We start from the raw sequence: 20,750 nt of genomic DNA, 5'->3' as shown, positions 1-20,750 counted from the left end.
AACTCCGTTCTGATTCTGAAATCCTTCCTATGAACAAAAGAAATGACATGACCGAGTCAGAAGCTTCTTAAAGAGGGCAGGATGCTCACTGATGATCCCTGAAAATTATTTTTAAATCCTCGACAAGAAATCCAGAGAGAGTTGTGTGGAGCTGAGAGTCTTAATTAGCTTTGTAGCAACTCATCTGGCAACGGCTCGAATGTAACTGACGTTAATTTATATCAAATAGTTACGCACTAACTTAAGGAGCACTTTAAAAGTTGCTGCGTGTCGGAGCCTTTAATAGACCTTTTTCACAGCAGACATGTTGACATGTCATAGTAGGAAAAAGCACAGGTGTATTCAAAACCATTACTGATGGCTGCATTCCACTTAGGAGAGACCCTGGTATTAAACCATTACTGATGGCTGCATTCCACTTAGGAGTGACCCTGGTATTAAACTATTAATGATGGCTGCATTCCACTTAGGAGAGGTCCTGGTATTAAACCATTACTGATGGCTGCATTCCACTTAGGAGAGGTCCTGGTATTAAACTATTAATGATGGCTGCATTCCACTTAGGAGAGGTCCTGGTATTAAACTATTAATGATGGCTGCATTCCACTTAGGAGAGGTCCTGGTATTAAACTATTAATGATGGCTGCATTCCACTTAGGAGAGGTCCTGGTATTAAACTATTAATGATGGCTGCATTCCACTTAGGAGTGACCCTGGTATTAAACTATTAATGATGGCTGCATTCCACTTAGGAGAGGTCCTGGTATTAAACTATTAATGATGGCTGCATTCCACTTAGGAGAGGTCCTGGTATTAAACCATTACTGATGGCTGCATTCCACTTAGGAGAGGCCCTGGTATTAAACTATTAATGATGGCTGCATTCCACTTAGGAGAGACCCTGGTATTAAACCATTAATGATGGCTGCATTCCACTTAGGAGAGACCCTGGTATTGTTCATGCTGACTCACTGAAATATCTTACTGGGACACTTGATGGAACTGAGCCATCGTTAAGGTTATCAATTTCAGCTGTGCTTCTCCTACTATGACAAGTCAACATGTCTGCTGTGAAAAAGGTCCACTATCTGAACTACGAGTTAGAAAAAGGACAGAAAGACACCCAACAAATCTACCGATGAGGATTGGTTCTTTTATTTTCAGTCAACAATACAAACAACGTCCAAAACTTACGTTTATAGCGACGCTGACAGAAACCGGCTAACGTTAGCATGACCAGCTTGACCTCTGCTAATGTTAGCATCACAACTAACATTGCACATTAGCTTCACACAAGCCTGTCTTATTGACAGCAGCTGTGTATGATTAGCTTCTGGCTTGCTAGCGTGACGTTAGCCGTGTGTGACGGTTAGCTACAGTTAGCCAGCGAGCCGGTGCAGTGCTTCCACAGTGAGAGTTTAACAGACAAAATAAAAAAAAAACTTTTAAATTTGAACTACACAGAGGCGATAAATAACAAAACTGATCCCTCTCCCGTCCGTCATCTTCATCCTCCTCTTCCTCTAGCAGGGGTGATGGTCGGGAACTCTCTTCCTGCAGAAACAGACGACAACAACAGTCAGGAATCAAACACTTTAATGTCCTGTGATGGCTCCTAGGCCTCAATACCTATCGAGGCACATTCCTGGATCAACTGATTGCTCACGAGTCCATGAATAGGAGTGCCAGGGCAGTCCCTCTCCCTCTCTCCCTCCTCAAGGCTGCCTGGTTTGTTTGGGTTTTAGTTACTTTAGACTTGAAATCAATCAGACAGCTGCAGCTGATTCAGAACGCTGCTGCTCGAGTCCTCACTAAGACCAAGAAAGTGGATCACATCACTCCAGTACTGAAGTCTCTACACTGGCTTCCAGTGCCTCAAAGAACTGATTTCAAAATACTTTTACTGGTTTATAAATCACTAAACGGTTTAGGGCCAAAATACATTTCTGATCTGCTACTACACTATGACCCACCCAGACCTCTCCGGTGGTCTGGGACAGGTCTACTACACTATGACCCACCCAGACCTCTCCGGTGGTCTGGGACAGGTCTACTACACTATGACCCACCCAGACCTCTCCGGTGGTCTGGGACAGGTCTACTACACTATGACCCACCCAGACCTCTCAGGTGGTCTGGGACAGGTCTACACCTATAGAACCCAACCCAGACCTCTCAGGTGGTCTGGGACAGGTCTACTACACTATGACCCACCCAGACCTCTCAGGTGGTCTGGGACAGGTCTACTACACTATGACCCACCCAGACCTCTCCGGTGGTCTGGGACAGGTCTACTACACTATGACCCACCCAGACCTCTCAGGTGGTCTGGGACAGGTCTACTTGTTGTCCCCAGAGTCAGAACTAAACAGGGGGAAGCAGCGTTCAGTTTTTATGCTCCACATATCTGGAACAAACTCCCAGAAACCTGCAGGTCCGCTGAAACTCTCACTTCTTTTAAATCTAAGCTAAAGACCTATCTTTTTGATGTTGCTTTTCTTTAAATAATCTATTTTATTAACTTTAATTTCTTATACTGCACTGTAACTTTTATTCTTATACTGCACTATCAATTTTATTATTGTCTTTTAATGTTTTTAATTTGTTTATTAATGTTTTTAAATTGTTTTTAATTGTTTTCTAACTGCTCTTTAATGTTTTATGTAAAGCACTTTGAATTGCCCTGTTGCTGAAATGTGCTATACAAATAAAACTGCCCTGCCTTGCCTTGCGCGCTCTAACACGGATACACTGAGGCCGCGTTTACACCAAGGGAAGACGCAGATATTTTCCTGCGGTTTGGCCTCTCGTTTACATCGAAAACCCCATTTTTAAATCACAGAAAACGATTATTTCTAAAAACTCCGGCCAGAGTGGAGATTTTGGAAATCTTTGTTTACACGTACAGTACAGGCCAAAAGTTTGGACACACCTTCTCATTCAATGTGTTCCTTTATTTTCATGACTATTTACATTGTAGATTCTCATGAAGGCATCAAAACTATGAATGAACACATATGGAATTATGTACTTAACAAAAAAGTGTGAAATAACTGAAAACATGTCTTATATTTTAGATTCTTCAAAGTAGCCACCCTTTGCTTTTTGATAACTCTGCAAACCCTGGTGTTCTCTCAATGAGCTTCATGAGGTAGTCACCTGAAATGGTTTTACCTTCAAAAAGCATAAGGGTGGCTACTTTGAAGAATCTAAAATATAAGACATGTTTTCAGTTATTTTCACACTTTTTGTAAATACATAATTCCATATGTGTTCATTCATAGTCTTGATGCCTTCAGTGAGAATCTACAATGTAAATAGTCATGAAAATAAAAGAAGAAAGGCATTTGAATGAGAAGATATTCTATACTATGCGCACTATCTATCTATCTATCTATCTATCTATCTATCTATCTATCTATCTATCTATCTACACACACACATATACAGGTATGTGTAAACTAACACTTTTCTGAAAACGGAGGAGGTTGAAATGTCCGTTTATGAAAATAGCCGGCCACGTGTAAACGTAGCATTACACACATCCATCCATTACTGATTAACTGATTGCACGTTTATCTTTGTTTATCTCAATAAATTGGATTTGGTTGAGTAAACGTGTGGTCTCCACCTTTTGTCATGCCTTTGAGCCAGGTCACGACAGTCCCAACAACATTCCTTTCAGCTGCTCGGCTAAATAAAAAACTAAAATAGAAAACTACGGGGATTCTGGAAGGTTTATATTGGGATCGACAGATACTGATTATTAGTAGTTAAAAAAAAAAAAAAAATAATAATAACAGATATGCATTTACAGTGAAAATGAAAATATTTAAAGTGCTCATATTATGCTTTTTGGCTTTTTCTCTTTCCTTTGTGTTATATATATTTGTTGTGCATGTTGTAGGTTAACAACACTTTGTAACATGTTATAATGCTCACCTAGCTGCTAGCGTAGCACGCCCTCATACTCTGCTTCTGACTGGCTAGTAGTCCTTACCTAGGTACTGTCAGGGCACGCCCTCATACTCTGCTTCTGACTGGCTAGTAGTCCTTACCTAGCTACTGTCAGGGCACGCCCTCATACTCTGCTTCTGACTGGCTAGTAGTCCTTACCTAGGTACTGTCAGGGTACTACCAGGTGAGCTACCCAGGCGCCCAGTAGCGCACTTTTTATTAATTAACTTTATCGGCTATCAGGCAAATAATAATAATCAGTCTCTCCCTATAGATAGTTTATATTTTTAGACATTTTCATGGATATAATTTTAAAACATTTCCATGACATTAAGGACCTTCATCAGCTTGTCGGGGCTCTAATTCACAATAATGACAGATGACCGGCTGGTTCTACATTATCCCTTACTTAATATAAAGATCGTCCACAGAAGATCATCTGGTGATTGTTTTTGTCGTTCAAAAGCAATTTGCTGGTGAAATAAGTTTTAAATAGGTATTATTATTAAATCTTTAATTTGGACGATATGGCCTTAGCAATAAACAAGCCGTTCTTGCCAAGCCGTTGTTTAGTTCCCCTTTTTACTTTATTAAAAAGTACCGGTTCAGGCACCGTTTTAAAAGTATCGCAAACGATACCCAACACACACACACACACACACACACACACACACACACACACACACACACACACACACACACACACACACACACACACACACACACACACACACACACACACACACACCCCCTACTAAAACCATAACACTGAAACAACCCTAGTCTAAAAGAAAGGTTGCTGGTAGCTAAGGCGCGGTGGACCGACCTGGGAGCAGCTTTGATGATGTTGTCGACTCTCAGGATCATCTCGGCGGCTTCGGAGGCGCTCAGCAGCACCTGGCGCTTCACCTGGAAGGACTCGGTGATCCCCAGCTCGGCCATGTTGCCCACCGTACCTTCAGACATATCTGCAGACAGACATACACAAACGTTTGTTTCACTGTCTTTGAGGGGACCTGTCATTGACATAATGCATTCCCTAGCCCCTTACCCTAACCTTAACCATCACAACTGGATGCCTAACCTTAACCCTTACCCTAGAACCAAGTCTTGACTCTCAAACAGCCCTTTAAACTTGGGGGGGTCCAGCATTTTGGGTCCCACAAGTATACTGTATTCCCTGGTTTTTGGAACGAACACACACACACACACACACACACACACACACACACACACACACACACACACACACACACACACACACACACACACACACACACACACACACACACACACACACACACACACACACACACACACACACACACAGTTTTAAGCCAAATTAATGTAACTAAAGTACTTTTCTCAGATCTGATGATTGTAGCTGGACTTAAAATAGATTTATGTATTATCTGTTCTAGCTTTTCCAATTTTTCAGACACAGATATGGTAATATTGACCTAAAACAATGTGAGAAAGCAACGCAAAACTACCACTACAGGGACACAAACGACTACAACAAAACAACCCCAAAGAAAACCCAACAGACCAAAAAGAGACAACACGAAAAAGGTGTTGTCAAAGAGACGCAAAACCCAGAGACCCAAAGAGACAAAATCGCACAAAAGACACAAAATGTATGGGGAAATTGCATTTTTTTAAACTTAAAAAATTTAACATTTTCTTAAGGAAGCGCCACATATGCGCACCTAAAGGCCTTTTTATGCTTCTGCGTAGAATCGAGGGCGTACCGCTGGACCCTACACCGTAGCCTGATGGCACCTCTAAAATTTCCCCCAGACTCATGTCCTGGTTCTCCTTCTGCATCAACAACATGAGATCAAGGAGAGGGGTAACTTCTCCTGCTCCAGATCTCCCACCGTGGTCAGAAAACAACAGGAGGAGACTCTTTGGTTCTCTCACTAGGACTCTAGAGTCGCTTCTTTGTTTTCAAGTAGCAGGGATTTAACGCCGAAACGGCGCAACTCTGCCGTCATTGTGTTAAGCCCCGCCCACCGACTCTATACACGATGTGATTGGCCCGACTAGAGTTGGGTTTTTCCAGCTCGTAAGTTGTAGTTTGTAGTAGGGCTGTTGGAACGAAATTCGAATATAAAAAAAAAAATACTATTTGAATGCTAAAATTACTATTCGAATATTGCTTTTTTTTAATGAATAAAAAAAAAAAAATGTATATGCAGTCTTGCCTTTCTCATCACCTTGGCCTACACGCATGTGAAAATTAAATGCTTTTGTTTCGTCTGATGAACAATAAAGTTTTTTTTTTAAATCGTATACGTTCCCTTAATACATACATCCACGCGGTATCATCATCACAATACTATCAAAAATGGCGGAGAGCGACCTCAGGGCACACCTGACAACGTTACACCCCGACTAGCTAGGCGATCTGTCCGAGGAACCACCGCTAAAAACATCACGGCGCTTACCAGCTGTCCGCCAGGCGACAACAGACAAACTGGCGTGTGTGTGTGTGTGTTCACTCACTCAGTCCACAGGTGGTGTTGTTCTCCATGTGCGCGGCTCTCAGCTGAGCCACCAGGTCGGCGCTGTCGTAGCCGGCGTTGTCGGCGATGATGGTCGGCAGCTGGAGGAGAAAGCGACGAGAAAAAGTGAGTTTAACAAAACTTTAAAAGACTTATGAGTTTAGTTTAGCTGCACAAAAGATATAAAGTTCATACAATAGAAAAAAAAAGAAGCCATTTCCGTGCAGGACAGGAAGGAAGCCTAAAAGATAACTAAAAAAATGATATAATTCCTGTACAAAAATAAAACAAGCAAGACAACAAGGAAGCATAAACGTATCATATATACATATCCAAAAAGCAAGCAAAATGACCAAACAAACCATAGAGTACGTTGATGAATGCAACCAACAGAATTATCTCATCATAAGGTTTAAATGGTGCTCTAAGTGATGTCACACGTATTTTAGGCTACAACATGTTTTGTAACATACAGCAAACATCTCCTCACTATCTGCTAGCTGTCTGTCCCCTGAACACACTGTAAAAAACATCTCCTCACTATCTGCTAGCTGTCTGTCCCCTGAACACACTGTAAAAAACATCTCCTCACTATCTGCTAGCTGTCTGTCCCCTGAACACACTGTAAAAAACATCTCCTCACTATCTGCTAGCTGTCTGTCCCCTGAACACACTGTAAAAAACATCTCCTCACTATCTGCTAGCTGTCTGTCCCCTGAACACACTGTAAAAAACATCTCAATATCTGCTAGCTGTCTGTCCTCTGAACACACTGTAAAAAACATCTCCTCACTATCTGCTAGCTGTCTGTCCCCTGAACACACTGTAAAAAACATCTCAATATCTGCTAGCTGTCTGTCCTCTGAACACACTGTAAAAAATATCTCCTCACTATCTGCTAGCTGCCTGTCCTCTGAACACACTGTAAAAAACATCTCACTATCTGCTAGCTGTCTGTCCCCTGAACACACTGTAAAAAACATCTCAATATCTGCTAGCTGTCTGTCCCCTGAACACACTGTAAAAAACATCTCCTCACTATCTGCTAGCTGTCTGTCCCCTGAACACACTGTAAAAAAATATCTCCTCACTATCTGCTAGCTGTCTGTCTCCTGAACACACTGTAAAAAATTTAAAAAATGTGCGCGGAAGGCAGGGGGAGGGGACGGGATGAGGGAGGGGCGAACTAGTCTCATTTGACAATACTTTGAACGTCAACCAGAAGTGACCCAACATCGCTTAGAGCACCTTTAAGATTAAATGAGAAACTTCTTTAACTGTGACCTAAAGGCTGGCAAGGAAGTTAATGATTTAAGTGACCCATTCAATGAATTCCACAGCAGTGGACCTCTATATCTGGTAGAAAATGTACGTCTGGAGACAGTCACGGAGTCAAGAAACTCCTAAAAGCTCCGAGATGTCAGGTTCTAGTTTTATTTCCCCTCTGCAGACGAATGCTGTCCTACAAAACAATCTCTTAAAATCTGAAACTTTTTAAAAAGGTGCCCTGCCACACAAAACCGTTTTTTTTAAATATTTCAGGTCCATATGTGTTTGTGTTATGTTGTGAATGTGAAAATGAACTGCTACCTCCTCTGTCAGCTCTAGCTACTGAACAGAAATAAGCAGAGAAATCAGACCAATCACAAAAGCTGGTCAGTCTGACATCATACTGCCTGAGCTCATTACTATTCATGAGCTCGCCCAGTTGGGCTGGGTAAAGCATTCTGACAGCCAGGCTCTCATTGGCTAGATGTTAGCCAATCAGATTCAAACAGCTTAGCTCGTTGAATATTAATGAGAACTGGCACAAATCAAGTCGAGTCTTCCTGCAGGCTTTCTATACCACGCTAGAATGGCTTGAAACAAGGTAACCAAGGTTACAGAGTCCATGGTAGACCTTCAGACATCACCACAAAGTCATGAAATACTTGCGGCAGGGCACCTTTAAAAGAAAATCAATTTAAAATCTGATCGTATGTTCTTGAAAACACTTCAAGGTTTGCTGTGATCCTTTACAAAAAGAAAGCAGACCGGTCCGTACCATCATCAGAGCCTTGGCAAATGACTCCATGGCGACCGCCTCCTTTCCTGGCGTCCTATTGGCCAGATCGCTCACCACCTTGGCCATGAGCATCTCGGAGCAGCCTGATGGAGAGAAAAGTGTGAGCAAAGACACAGTTACGCATGTAGCAGACTCCATTTCTCATGTTAATGTCACACAACGGTTATCCACGGCACTGTCAACACCTCATACAGGCATCTCTGTGGACGCTGTGTGTGTGTGTGTGTGTGTGTGTGTGTGTGTGTGTCTCTGTGTGTGTGTGTGTGTGTGTGTGTTTACCTCCTCCGTAGACGGTGCGCGGCTCCTTCACAGTCTGAGCTAACACGCACAGAGCATCGTGCAGCGAGCGCTCCGCCTCGTCCAGAATCTGCTGAGTCGCTCCTCGCAGGATGATGGTGCACGCCTCGCCTGAAGGAGAGGGTCAAAGGTCAAACTGAGAGCCTCACTCACAGAGGCCCGCACTGTTTGTTGGAAGCCACTGACTTACGTTTCGCTGCATGTGTGCCTGCACATTGTGTCAACAATACAATGTAAACTGAATCACTGAGGTGCAGATGAAATTACACATTTCCATGGCGCAATATTTTTTATATAGTAAAACAGAAAAGTCAGATACATCAGAACGGAAATACGACATCCAAGGGATGCTCTCTTCTCACAAGAAGTCAAACATCTCTCCAAACACTGACTTTAACAACACGTTTTAAATTAACGTTTTGCCGAAGAGTTGCTGTGTCTAGGGTTGGGTACCGAGACCCGGTGCTAATATGGCTAATACTTCCCGATGCCAGCGTTTAGGCAGTATCAGAGCCGATACCGATACATCTCTAGATATAGCAGTAGAGGGCAGCGTACATTTAGCATTTGATAATGCTTTGTAAGTTGTTTGTTTTGTTTGTATTGTTTTGGCTTTTATGTTTTTATACGTTATGTACAGCACTTTGGTTCCACTTGTGGTTGTGAAAGTGCTTTATAAATAAAGTTGAGTTGAGTTGAGTACATGACTGTGTGTGTTTGTTTGGGTGTGTGTCCGTACCCATGGCGACTCCAGAGAAGTGGATGAGTGTGTCCTCTCCGATCATCACCTCCTCAATCAGCTTACAGTGGCCGAGCTTCACCAGCTCGGGGTGGTCGAAGGTGGAGCTGATCTCTCCTCCTGATCACACACAACACACACACACAGTTACAAACACAGTCACACACACATCAATATCAGTGTAAAACAAAGTTCTTACTCTGTGTGTGTGTGTGTGTGTGAGACCCGGTACGTACCAGTAACCAGAGCGAGGCGCTCAACGCCGGCAAAGTCTGCGTGCTCGATGGCCATGACACCAGCGCGAGCAAACAGCTGCTCTGGATAGTTATAGATCAGCTGTCTGCAAAGAGAGAAGTTCAGTCACATTACAGAAAAGTATTTTCACTGCGAGGTATTAGTACTTTTACTGAAGTAAAAGATCTGAATACTTCTTCCAGCGCTGGTTAACGGGGTGTAGAGTATCTGTCAGCCGTGTGTGTGTGTGTGTGTGTGTGTGTGTGTGTGTGTGTGTGTGTGTGTGTGTGTGTGTGTGTGTGTGTGTGTACCTGTTGATGAAGCAGTTGATTCCGTGTTTCAGGATCCTGTCGACCTTCTCCTTCATCTTCTCTTTTTCCGCAGATTCAATCTCTGCGACCTTCGCTGTCGAATCGACACGAACCCTGGAGCCAAAGATCTGAGACAGACAGACACTAGACTTAATAATAATAATAATAATAATAATAATAATAATAATAATAATAATAACCACAACTGAGCATCTCATTTTTTTTAATTAAATCACATAAAATCAGAAATCTTTGTATGCAGTCCTCTGGATTGGTTTACAGTCTCTGCAAACTGTTCAACAAGAATAAAGCCGATCTGTCAGCGGGAGAAATTTGAAGCTTTCTGTTTATGTTAAACCGATGCTTCCTGCTGCTGCTTCACAATAAAAGTCTCCAATGAAGAAAACAGAATCTGGTTTTGACGTAGAAGTAGGGTATCATTCAAAAATGTTCTATACCAATACCGTGACTTAGCGCGACACCGGTTCCTTAACGATGCTTTTTTTTCGATACCAATTGTATAAAATTCATTTGAATAAAAAAGGAATTACAACAGTACACATTACGGCACAAATCTTTTTATTTATTTTACAACTCCAACTAAGTGAGCCCTTTCTCTGTGCGTAACGTAGGGTTTTTCCTGCCTGTCTCTACCATGTGTAAGGATAAACAGCCAATCACAAACATCATTAGATCTTGGTAGTAGAATGCTGCATGCTTATTGGCTCTCTGATGCTGATAAGATTTACTCCTTAGGTATTGAAATTTGGTATTGAATGACACAGAATTTTTTGATGCTCAATACTAAAAAGAGGCAATTCGGTTGGTGCCTAAAAAGTATTGTATTCGGTACCCAGCCCTACGCAGAAAAAGCTGCAAGAAGATGTTGAGCAGAACACACAAGTGGTGCTGTGTGTGTGTGTGTGTGTGTGTGTGTGTGTGTGTGTGTGTGTGTGTACCTTGATCTTGTCAGTGTCCATGCCGGTGTTGGCGATCAGGATGTTAACGTTCTCCAGCCTCTTCGGTTGGTTCACTCCGATTTTCTTGTCCAGCAGGAAACCTGGAGACGAAGCAGTTAACGTGAACATCGAAGAAAACGAGAGCTCAGCCTGGCGATGGCGATCATGACATCACACTCGCAGCGGGGATGTCACGAGACTCGGTACCAAAATTCTGAAAACGTGACGGTACTCATTTTTCTACAGTACCGTAGGTACCGCGGGATGCAATTCTCCAGAAGACTGGCGTTTTCTCCTGATTACAAATATATCACGCTCTGCTTGGCTCCTACACACACACACACACACACACACACACACACACACACACACACAAACACCCCCACACACACACACACACACACACACACACAAACACACACTGACCCTGCTCCCCTCCAAGTGTTCCTAATAATGTGTATCCTAAAACACACATTATAAGAGGAGGACATGGGATTTATGGTTGTTTTTAACCGTGGTATCAAGAAAAATGTAATTGCTGCTATTGGTATTGATGGCTCTTTGTATTGACTTTGGTCTAAAGTACCGTGTACATTTTGGTACCGTGTACCCCCACACACACACACTTTAACGATTTATTTATGTCCCCATGAAGAAAACGGTACAGGGACACAAATATTACAGAAGCGGTACAACACAGACTCATGGACCAGTGGCATGCAGGAGGACACACACGATGGTGTTGAGATGACAGTTAGCTAGTAGCCAGCCTGTCCACATGTGATCATGTCGTCTCTCACCCTGGGCTGCAAAGGGAACATGAAACACACTGACCACAACCACACACACAACCACACACACAACCACACACACACACACACACACACACACACACACACACACACACACACACACACACACACACACACACACACACACACACACACACACACACACACACACACACACACACACACACACACACACCTTCGTCCAGGTAGGAGTCAGTGAGGCTGCCTCCCAGCTTCTTGATGATGTGGATGGCCTCCAGGTTCCCAGAGCCCTTCAGCCTCATGACGGCGGCGACGGCCAGCTGGGAGAAGTGATCTTTGTGGTGAGTCAGCAGTTTGGAGGACAGCGTCGTCCGGGCGATGTTCAGCAGGTCCTCCTGGAAACGAGCCGAGTCGTTGCTGCGTAGACCGGGAGGATGCGGAGGAGGGAGGAGACAGAAGAAGAGTAACAGGTAAATATATCATAACTGATGGTTTTAATGCTGGGGGTGGATTTATCGCTCAATCAGCTGAATTCAAGTTTAAACTTTATTGTACAATTATTATTTCTAACCTGTTTCTACAGGGGGTAAGGATAAAATGATCTGAATCGATATATCGATCAACGATACAATGTCATTGATGCAAAGTGAATGTATCGATGCATACAGCGGGGAAATATAATATAAAAAAAGAAAAATGTTGACTCGTTCAATACTTATTTTCCCCACTTTATATTTGATTTGTTTTTAATGTAAATGTCTGGAAAAGCTTGGTAATAAAATTGCCAATTCATATTTTAGTTGCTTTTTGTGAGTTGATATAAATAGAACTCAATTGAAATTAGATTGTCCAAAGAACTGATATATCGTATTGTGATATATAAGTTGTGATTTACACTCGTACGCTGTTTCCGATGCAAAAAAATTATTATATTTAAACCAGGGATGCACCAAATCAAGGACTCTGTTTCGGCTGAATATTGGGCTTTCTGACAGAGTTCGGTTTCTGCTGAACCGTAGAATTTTTTTTCCACCAAACAGAACCCTACGCTCGCACTCGGCGCGCTACGCTGGTCGCCGTAACGACGGCGCCGTTGATTACGGGAAGGTGTTAACGTAGGTGGAGCGTTCAATGCAGCAGGCTGTGAGGAAGTGGAAATGGATCTGGTGAACAGAACAAGTTGTTGTTTGGCAGAACTTTCAGTCAAAAGAAGGCCATTCAAGTCCAGCTACATGTTCAATCTGTTCAATGCTGATTGGTCTGGTGGTGGCGAGGAGCCTAAACTATACACAACATGGCCGCTGTTACAACATCTGGTCTGAAACATCTGAAAGAAGTTTCAGACCAGAGTTGTGCACGAAGGAATCTCCAGACAGCAGCCAGAATGCAGCAACTTCAGGTACGGTAAAGGAAGGACAGTCCCCGTTTACTTCATTCATGAGTTTACTGTGTTCATGGACTGAGGATGGGAGGAGGATTTGGTATTCGGTTTTGGATTCGGCAGAATCTTAACCAGTGGATTCGGTATTCGGCCGAACTCCCAAAAAAATCTGCATTCGGTGCATCCCTACTTTACACCCGTACGCTGTTTCCGACGCAAGAATGAACTTTTTGCTACTTTTGTGCGTCTCACCTGTGATCCACGGCAGCCTCCCTCAGAGCGTCTCTGGCGACCTGAGTGGCCTTCCTCCAGCCAGAGATGATGGTCTGTGGGTGGATCTTCTTGGAGATCAGCAGCTCTGCCTCCTGTAACAACAGCGATGGTTTAAAAAGCAGCGGTAAGTGATACGGCTCTTTAAATGCTGTCTTTTTTTTTTAAACTTGATCCTTGCACTGCTATAGTTTTTAATATTACATTCTCCTCTTATATTGTCCATATTTAATGCTGGTCTCTAGACTTTTGTCTTGCACTCATAGAGCACCTTACCATGCAGACTGAATCACAGGGTCACTCTCTGCAGGCGTCTCATGCTTATACATCCTTTAGTACATTCATGTGGATTTTTTATTTAGTATCTTTTCTTTTATTATCCATATAGTTGAGTGTTTCCCGCAGCACTTCGCAGTTCGGGCGGCCCGCCTAAGCTGGGGAACCCTACCGCCTTAACTAGGTTGTCAAAAAAAAAAAGTGCATCTCGGATGTTTTGGATTTATTTAAGCCTATTATTGTATTAGACCAGGGGTCACCAACCTTTTCTAAACTGAGAGCTACTTCCTGGGTATTGAGTCATACGAAGGGCTACCAGTTTGATACACTCTTCTGAAATAACAAATGTGCTCAGTTTGCCTTTAGTTATATATGATTATTAATGATTAATGATAGTTATATATGATTATTAATGATTAGTGATAGTTATATATGATTATTAATGATTAATGATACTCTATGTGAAGACACTGATCATGGTAATGATTTCTCACAATAATTATCAACAACGACTTAACAAGGTGGGAAACAGATAATATCAATATTCAATTTTCATTTTTAGAACAGGCCTGAGGGCTACTCATGGGGTCCTTGGGGGCTACCTGGGGCCCGCGGGCACCGTGTTGGTGACCCCTGTATTAGTCTATAGTTCTTGCAAATTTAAAGTAAGTTAGCTGGTGATTTTGTTGTTTGAGTTCTTCACCTGCTAGCCCAACCCTACCACCTTAATTAACACATTTTCTGCAGGAAACACTGTAATTCATGTGGATTTGTTCGTTTGTTCATTCTAGCCATCTATCTAGCCATCTATCCATCCATCTCCTGCAGGATTCATTTTTTAAATAAAGACAAACAGTATTTTACCCGCAGCAGCTCTGCAGCGAGCACGGTGACGGAGGTCGTCCCGTCTCCGACTTCATCATCCTGAGTCTTTGACATGTCTGGAACCAAAAGGAGAATTTAAATTAAAGTGTCAATTCTGCTCATCGTTTTTATTCCGATTTACTTTGACTCCTTCTGATAAACTGGCGAGTGGAAAGATATGGCACGAATATACTTTTACAGCATTAAATGTTGCTTTAATGTTTGTTCTCTGTTAAGTAAACCTGCTAAATACACAACAGATTTGTATGAGATGAACCTTCAATGCATCTTTTTATGTACATTCAAGTTTTCCCTGCTGGCCAAACAGGACCTATGTTTCACAATGTTGTTGAATTTTTTCTTTTTTCTGTTTTTCTGTGTGTGTGTGTGTGTGTGTGTGTGTGTGTGTGTGTGTGTTTTTTTTTTTTTTTGTGTTTTATATAATATATATATATATATATATATATATATATATATATATATAGGTCTCTGTGTGTGTGTCAATAGGTGCGTGTGTGTCTCTCCGTGTGTGTGCGCGTCTCTCTCCGTGTGTGTGTCTGTGTCTCTCTCTGTGTGTGTGTGTGTGTGTCCATGTCCATAGGTGTGTGTGTGTCTCTCCGTGTGTGTGTGTATATATGTCTCTGTGTGTGTCCATAGGTGCGTGTGTGTGTATTTCTCTGTGTGTGCGTGTGTGTGTGTGTCTCCGTGTGTGTGTGTGTGTGTGTGTCCCTCCGTGTGTGTGTGTGTGTGTGTCTCTCCATGTGTGTATTTCTCTGTGTGTGTCCCTCCGTGTGTGTGTCTCTCCATGTGTGTATTTCTCTGTGTGTGTGTGTGTGTATGTGTGTATTTCTCTGTGTGTGTGTGTGTGTCTCTGTGTTTGTGTCTATGGGTGCGTGTGTCTCTTTTTTTTTATTATTTCTTTGATTCCCAACTTTATCAGAATCAGGGTTTTCACATACAAAGAATGTGCCTCTGTGTTTGGGTGCCTAACAATAAATATTCAAAAAACATTAATATGAAAAGATACAAAATATATGTACTTCATATGCATCAGGGTTTTTTTTTCAAATGAAAGGGATATACACTTTGTGCAAAGCTTCACAGTATAAAGTCTAAAGAATAAGTACAATATACAGAGATAATCATCTAAAGGATGTGGTGCCAGTCTGTCTGCAGCTTCACTCACCAACCAGAACTTTGGCAGCGGGGTTGTCGACTCCGATGGCTTTCAGGATGGTCGCTCCGTCGTTGGTCACCGTCACCGAACCGCCCTTTCCTCCACCTAACAAGATCTTGTCCTGAAGAGAAAGACGAGAGGAAACCGCTCAACTACGGTAGCCTGGAAATCCAGACCCAAATCCGAAAAAGATTAAGGGTCTGGTAATGAGTGATGAAAATGGCCCAACTCGAGGGGAGGCACCAAGCATGCATTTGAAAATCTCACTGCACGCAATTGGGTAACACTACGACCAATCACAGCCCCATACGCTTAGCTACCAGAGGAGCTAACTGGTAGATTAAACTCTTAGCTACCAGAGGAGCTAACTGGTAGATTAAACTCTTAGCTACCAGAGGAGCTAACTGGTAGATTAAACTCTTAGCTACCAGAGGAGCTAAACTCTTAGCTACCAGAGGAGCTAACTGGTAGATTAAACTCTTAGCTACCAGAGGAGCTAACTGGTAGATTAAACTCTTAGCTACCAGAGGAGCTAACTGGTAGATTAAACTCTTAGCTACCAGAGGAGCTAACTGGTAGATTAAACTCTTAGCTACCAGAGGAGCTAACTGGTAGATTAAACTCTTAGTTACCAGAGGAGCTAACTGGTAGATTAAACTCTTAGCTACCAGAGGAGCTAACTGGTAGATTAAACTCTTAGTTATCAGAGGAGCTAACTGGTAGATTAAACTCTTAGTTACCAGAGGAGCTAACTGGTACATTAAACTCTTAGCTACCAGAGGAGCTAACTGGTACATTAAACTCTTAGCTACCAGAGGAGCTAACTGGTAGATTAAACTCTTAGCTACCAGAGGAGCTAACTGGTAGATTAAACTCTTAGTTACCAGAGGAGCTAACTGGTACATTAAACTCTTAGTTACCAGAGGAGCTAACTGGTAGATTAAACTCTTAGTTACCAGAGGAGCTAACTGGTACATTAAACTCTTAGTTACCAGAGGAGCTAACTGGTACATTAAACTCTTAGTTACCAGAGGAGCTAACTGGTAGATTAAACTCTTAGCTACCAGAGGAGCTAACTGGTAGATTAAACTCTTAGCTACCAGAGGAGCTAACTGGTAGATTAAACTCTTAGCTACCAGAGGAGCTAACTTGTAGATTAATCTCTTAGCTACTCTTGCAATGTTTACTAATGACTTCGACATCACTGTGTCTCGGCCGAATACTGAATCCACTGGTTAAGATTCTGCCGAATCCGAAACCTGCTCCCTGTGACTGTCCTTCCTTTGCCGTACCTGAAGTTGCTGCATTCTGGCTGCTGTCTGGAGATTCCTTCGTGCACAACTCGTATTCTTTCAGATGTTTCGTACCAGATGTTGTAACAGCGGCCATGTTGTGTATAGTTTAGGGTCCTCGCCACCACCAGACCAATCAGCATTGAACAGACTGAACATGTAGCTGGACTTGAATGGTCTTCTTTTGACTGAAAGTTCTGCCAAACAACAACTTGTTCTGCTCACCAGATCCATGTCCACTTCCTCACAGCCTGCTGCATTCAACGCTCCACCTACGTAAACACCTTCCCGTAATCAACGGCGCCGTCACTACGGCGACCAGCGTAGCGCACGTAGTGCAAGCGTAGGGTTCGGTTCAGTGGAAAAAAAATTCTAAGGTTCGGCAGAAACCGAACCCTGTCAAAAAGCCCAATATTCAGCCGAAGCCAAATCCTGGATTTGGTGCATCCCTAATAATAATAATAATAAACACAAGAACCAGCTCTGGAGATTAAGATGACCTACCATCCCCTTCGGGCCCAGAGTGCTCTTCACCAGATCTCCGATAGCAATGGCACCGATAAAGGATGACTGCGGAGAGAAAACCCACACGTGTGTTACACTTGTGAAATGATAAACCAGACCAAGTTAGCTTCACCGATAGGAGAAGACCAAAATAAAACACCTAAATCGCAGATTAAAAACAAACCCACCAGTCGTGCGGTCTCAGCTTTCTCTTCGTCAGCTCCATGTCTGAAGATGTTGACCGGGGCCATCGATAAGGACGCCTGCAGGCAGTTTGTCACACAACACAATAGGGTTAAGGACAATACAAATGTTGGACCTTTGGGAACCAAATTTTAAACTTTCTAAAGAAATGTAAGACTGTCAAGGTTTTATTTTTCAAAAATGGTATTTTAGACATTTTTAAGAACCCGTGGGTACCCTGAATATCATCCACACAAACTGACAATACACAACAGTTATATATATATATATATATATATATATATATATATATATATATATATATATATATATATATATATATATATATATATATATATATGATTTTCACTTCACAGGTGTGCTTTGTCAGGGTTAATTAGTGGAAGCTTTTCCCTTATTAATAAAAAAAGCAAAGGGTGGCTACTTTGAAGAATCTAAAATATAAGACATGTTTTCAGTTATTTCACACTTTTTTGTTAAGTACATAATTCCATATGTGTTCATTCATAGTTTTGATGCCTTCAGTGAGAATCTACAATGTAAATAGTCATGAAAATAAAAAGGAAACGCATTGAATGAGAAGGTGTGTCCAAACTTTTGGCCTGTACTGTCTGTATGTATGTATGTATATTTGCATTTAGGGCTCCCGAGTGCATCCGCATTTTTTTAGTATTATTAGTAGTGATGCACCGATGTGAAAATTGTGGCCGATACCGATAACCGATATTAATATTGCTGTTATGGCCGATACCGATATTTACCGATGTAGATATCTCTGTATAGAAAATACATTTTTAATGGTAATCAAATAAAGAACTATTTTCCAAAACGCATTTGTTTTTTACTTTTGTGATTTATTTTCCGAAATGACTGATATTGAGCACCTTTACCTGTGTGCAAAATATGACTGTCATCAGATTTTCAGTAATTTCAATAATATTTATATAATTATATATAATTTGACATCGAACCGATACCGATGTGTTAAAAAAAAATGACCATATCGGCCGATATTATATCGGCGGCCGATATATCGTGCACCACTAATAATAATAATAATAATAATAATAATAAGTTTTAGTTCTCAGGATATCCTACTCTGTTTTTAGGGATGTATTACTCCGATGTATTATTCTGTTTTAGGGATGTATTACTCTGATGTATTACTCTGTTTTTAGGGATGTCCTACGACATTTTAGGGATGTCCTACTGTTTATATCTCAGTACAAGTGATGCTGAAAACACAATTGATCAGTTTTGCAAGACGATACATACCAGACATTTACTGCCTTAAAACGTACTACCTTGATTTTATTTGTTTTGTATTATTGTTGATACTTTTGGTTTAGGGCCCTCACAAAGCTAATTTAAATACATACATGTACATACACATGTTCAGATACATGTTCTGAGTGTGTGTAGCATGAAGGGGCTACAACATACATTTTATTGCGCAAACCTGTGCTATAAAACGACAAATATATGACTGAAAGTAAAAACATTTTTATGGGATTTGACGTGTACCTTTACTGACATTTTGCTACAGAACAATTTCCCTCGGGATAGATACAGTTCTATCTTATCTTGGAGCACAATTTCGCGAAGGCGAATTCATTTATTCCGAGCAGCAGTGAACGCAGCATCAGCCGAGCCCTGCATCATGTGGAAACCGCTAGAAGCTTCCAAATCGAAAAAATATTCACAAATAAATCAGAAATGTAAAAACTACTGACAACCAACGCTGTAGTTAAAGTCAGTTGGAAGTCTAAGTCAAGTGTAGTTTGACTCACACATTGTATTTTTAATTGTTCTTCTATTTATTGTCTGGAATAGCTGATTTGTTTCTCTTGACAGCCACAAAGCCCGAATGACAAGCTAACGCAGCATGCTAACGGGCTAACGTGACAAGAACAAGAACACGCAGTCTCTGACAAATACATCCTCAGACACAACAGCTAGCATTTTATTAGCTGTAGCAGACCCGACAGCATCACCAGATCTTTATTTTAAATTAACAACTACTTTGAGGCTGTTAGCTTAGCCGTTAGCGCATTCATAGCGTCCATGTGCTTGCTCGCCGGTTTGCACCGCTAGCTAGCTAACAGAAAGCTAAACGGACGCTACGAACAACGCTTACGGCGCGTGAAGTTGTTTTAACAGACTATCTGTGAGTTCAGCTACTTAAAGATGTGAAGCGTTTATTTCTTAACGGTTTATAAAACAGTAAATACATGTTAAAACTCACCATGATGTCTGTGATTCAGGGCTGAAGCTGGAACGCACACAGAAGAAGGGCTGGGCTGGGGAGTGACGCAGTTACGTAAAAACGTGATGCTGCGTTCGGTGCAGATCATGGAAGACACCATCTGTTGAAAAATATGCCCAAATATGCTTATTCATTCCTGTACACGTTTTGTTTAACGTGTATTACGTGTTTTCTTTAGCCTACACAACAATATCCATAATAATACTGTATAAATAAACTATATACATCATGATACTTGATGTACTACGTGATACTACATGATACATATAATTTATACATACAATTTTGTGACCATTGCACATATTACATATACTATAAACATTTGAACATCCCCTGATCATTATTTTTGCACACCCTGCACAACCCGTACAGCCTTCTTTCCTTTTTTAAAACGGTGATATTACACATTTGTTATAGTGTCTTGTTACATACTTTTTATTGTAATATATTTCATTTATTTATTTATTTAACAGGGACAATGCTCATGAATCAACAGCAAAGCAACTGTAAATGTGCCAGATTTAGCTCAACAGGCTGATTTTCATCTGTTGTCCCTGGCCAGTTTAAAAAAGGCAACCTTGGTTCTCAGACTCCAGGTCCGAATACGAGTCTCGGCCTGGCCCAGCTGTGCTTCCAGCTCGGCCTCCAGCTCCCTGCTCCCCTCCTGAAACTCC

At 41.7% G+C, this 20,750-nt stretch overlaps 1 protein-coding gene across 2 annotated transcripts; it reads right to left on the bottom strand.

Moving 5' to 3' along the window:
- Nucleotides 1–1,133: 1,133 nt before the first annotated feature.
- cct2 (chaperonin containing TCP1, subunit 2 (beta)) lies at nucleotides 1,134–20,170 on the bottom strand. 2 transcript variants are annotated; one of them, XM_039792285.1, is made up of 17 exons: nucleotides 20,056–20,170; nucleotides 17,795–17,869; nucleotides 17,607–17,672; nucleotides 15,820–15,931; nucleotides 14,634–14,710; nucleotides 13,476–13,588; nucleotides 12,057–12,259; nucleotides 11,070–11,170; nucleotides 10,111–10,238; nucleotides 9,802–9,905; nucleotides 9,566–9,685; nucleotides 8,809–8,937; nucleotides 8,509–8,612; nucleotides 6,466–6,565; nucleotides 4,784–4,925; nucleotides 1,475–1,554; nucleotides 1,134–1,351 (listed from the first exon to the last, which is right to left on the bottom strand). In XM_039792285.1, the coding sequence occupies exons 1-16, from the start codon at nucleotides 20,056–20,058 to the stop codon at nucleotides 1,524–1,526; spliced, it is 1,608 nt and encodes a 535-aa protein (XP_039648219.1). In that variant the 5' UTR covers nucleotides 20,059–20,170; the 3' UTR covers nucleotides 1,134–1,351; nucleotides 1,475–1,523. The 2 variants fall into 2 exon arrangements, with proteins under 2 accessions (XP_039648219.1, XP_039648218.1); XM_039792284.1 differs by having other exon boundaries at nucleotides 1,134–1,554.
- Between the last annotated feature and the right edge of the window lie 580 nt (nucleotides 20,171–20,750).

The sequence above is a fragment of the Perca fluviatilis genome, chromosome 23 (genome assembly GCF_010015445.1).
Source record: "Perca fluviatilis chromosome 23, GENO_Pfluv_1.0, whole genome shotgun sequence".
Lineage (NCBI taxonomy): Eukaryota > Metazoa > Chordata > Actinopteri > Perciformes > Percidae > Perca > Perca fluviatilis.
Note: the sequence above shows the minus strand (reverse complement) of the source record. Positions and strands in the feature narration are given on the sequence as shown.

Coding starts and splice junctions, on each gene's coding strand:
- cct2 (XM_039792284.1), bottom strand. Junction 11,171..12,056: donor TGACTCCTACCTGGACGAAG/GTGTGTGTGTGT, acceptor CTTCGTCTCCAG/GTTTCCTGCTGGACAAGAAA. Junction 9,906..10,110: donor ATCAACTGCTTCATCAACAG/GTACACACACAC, acceptor CTCTCTTTGCAG/ACAGCTGATCTATAACTATC.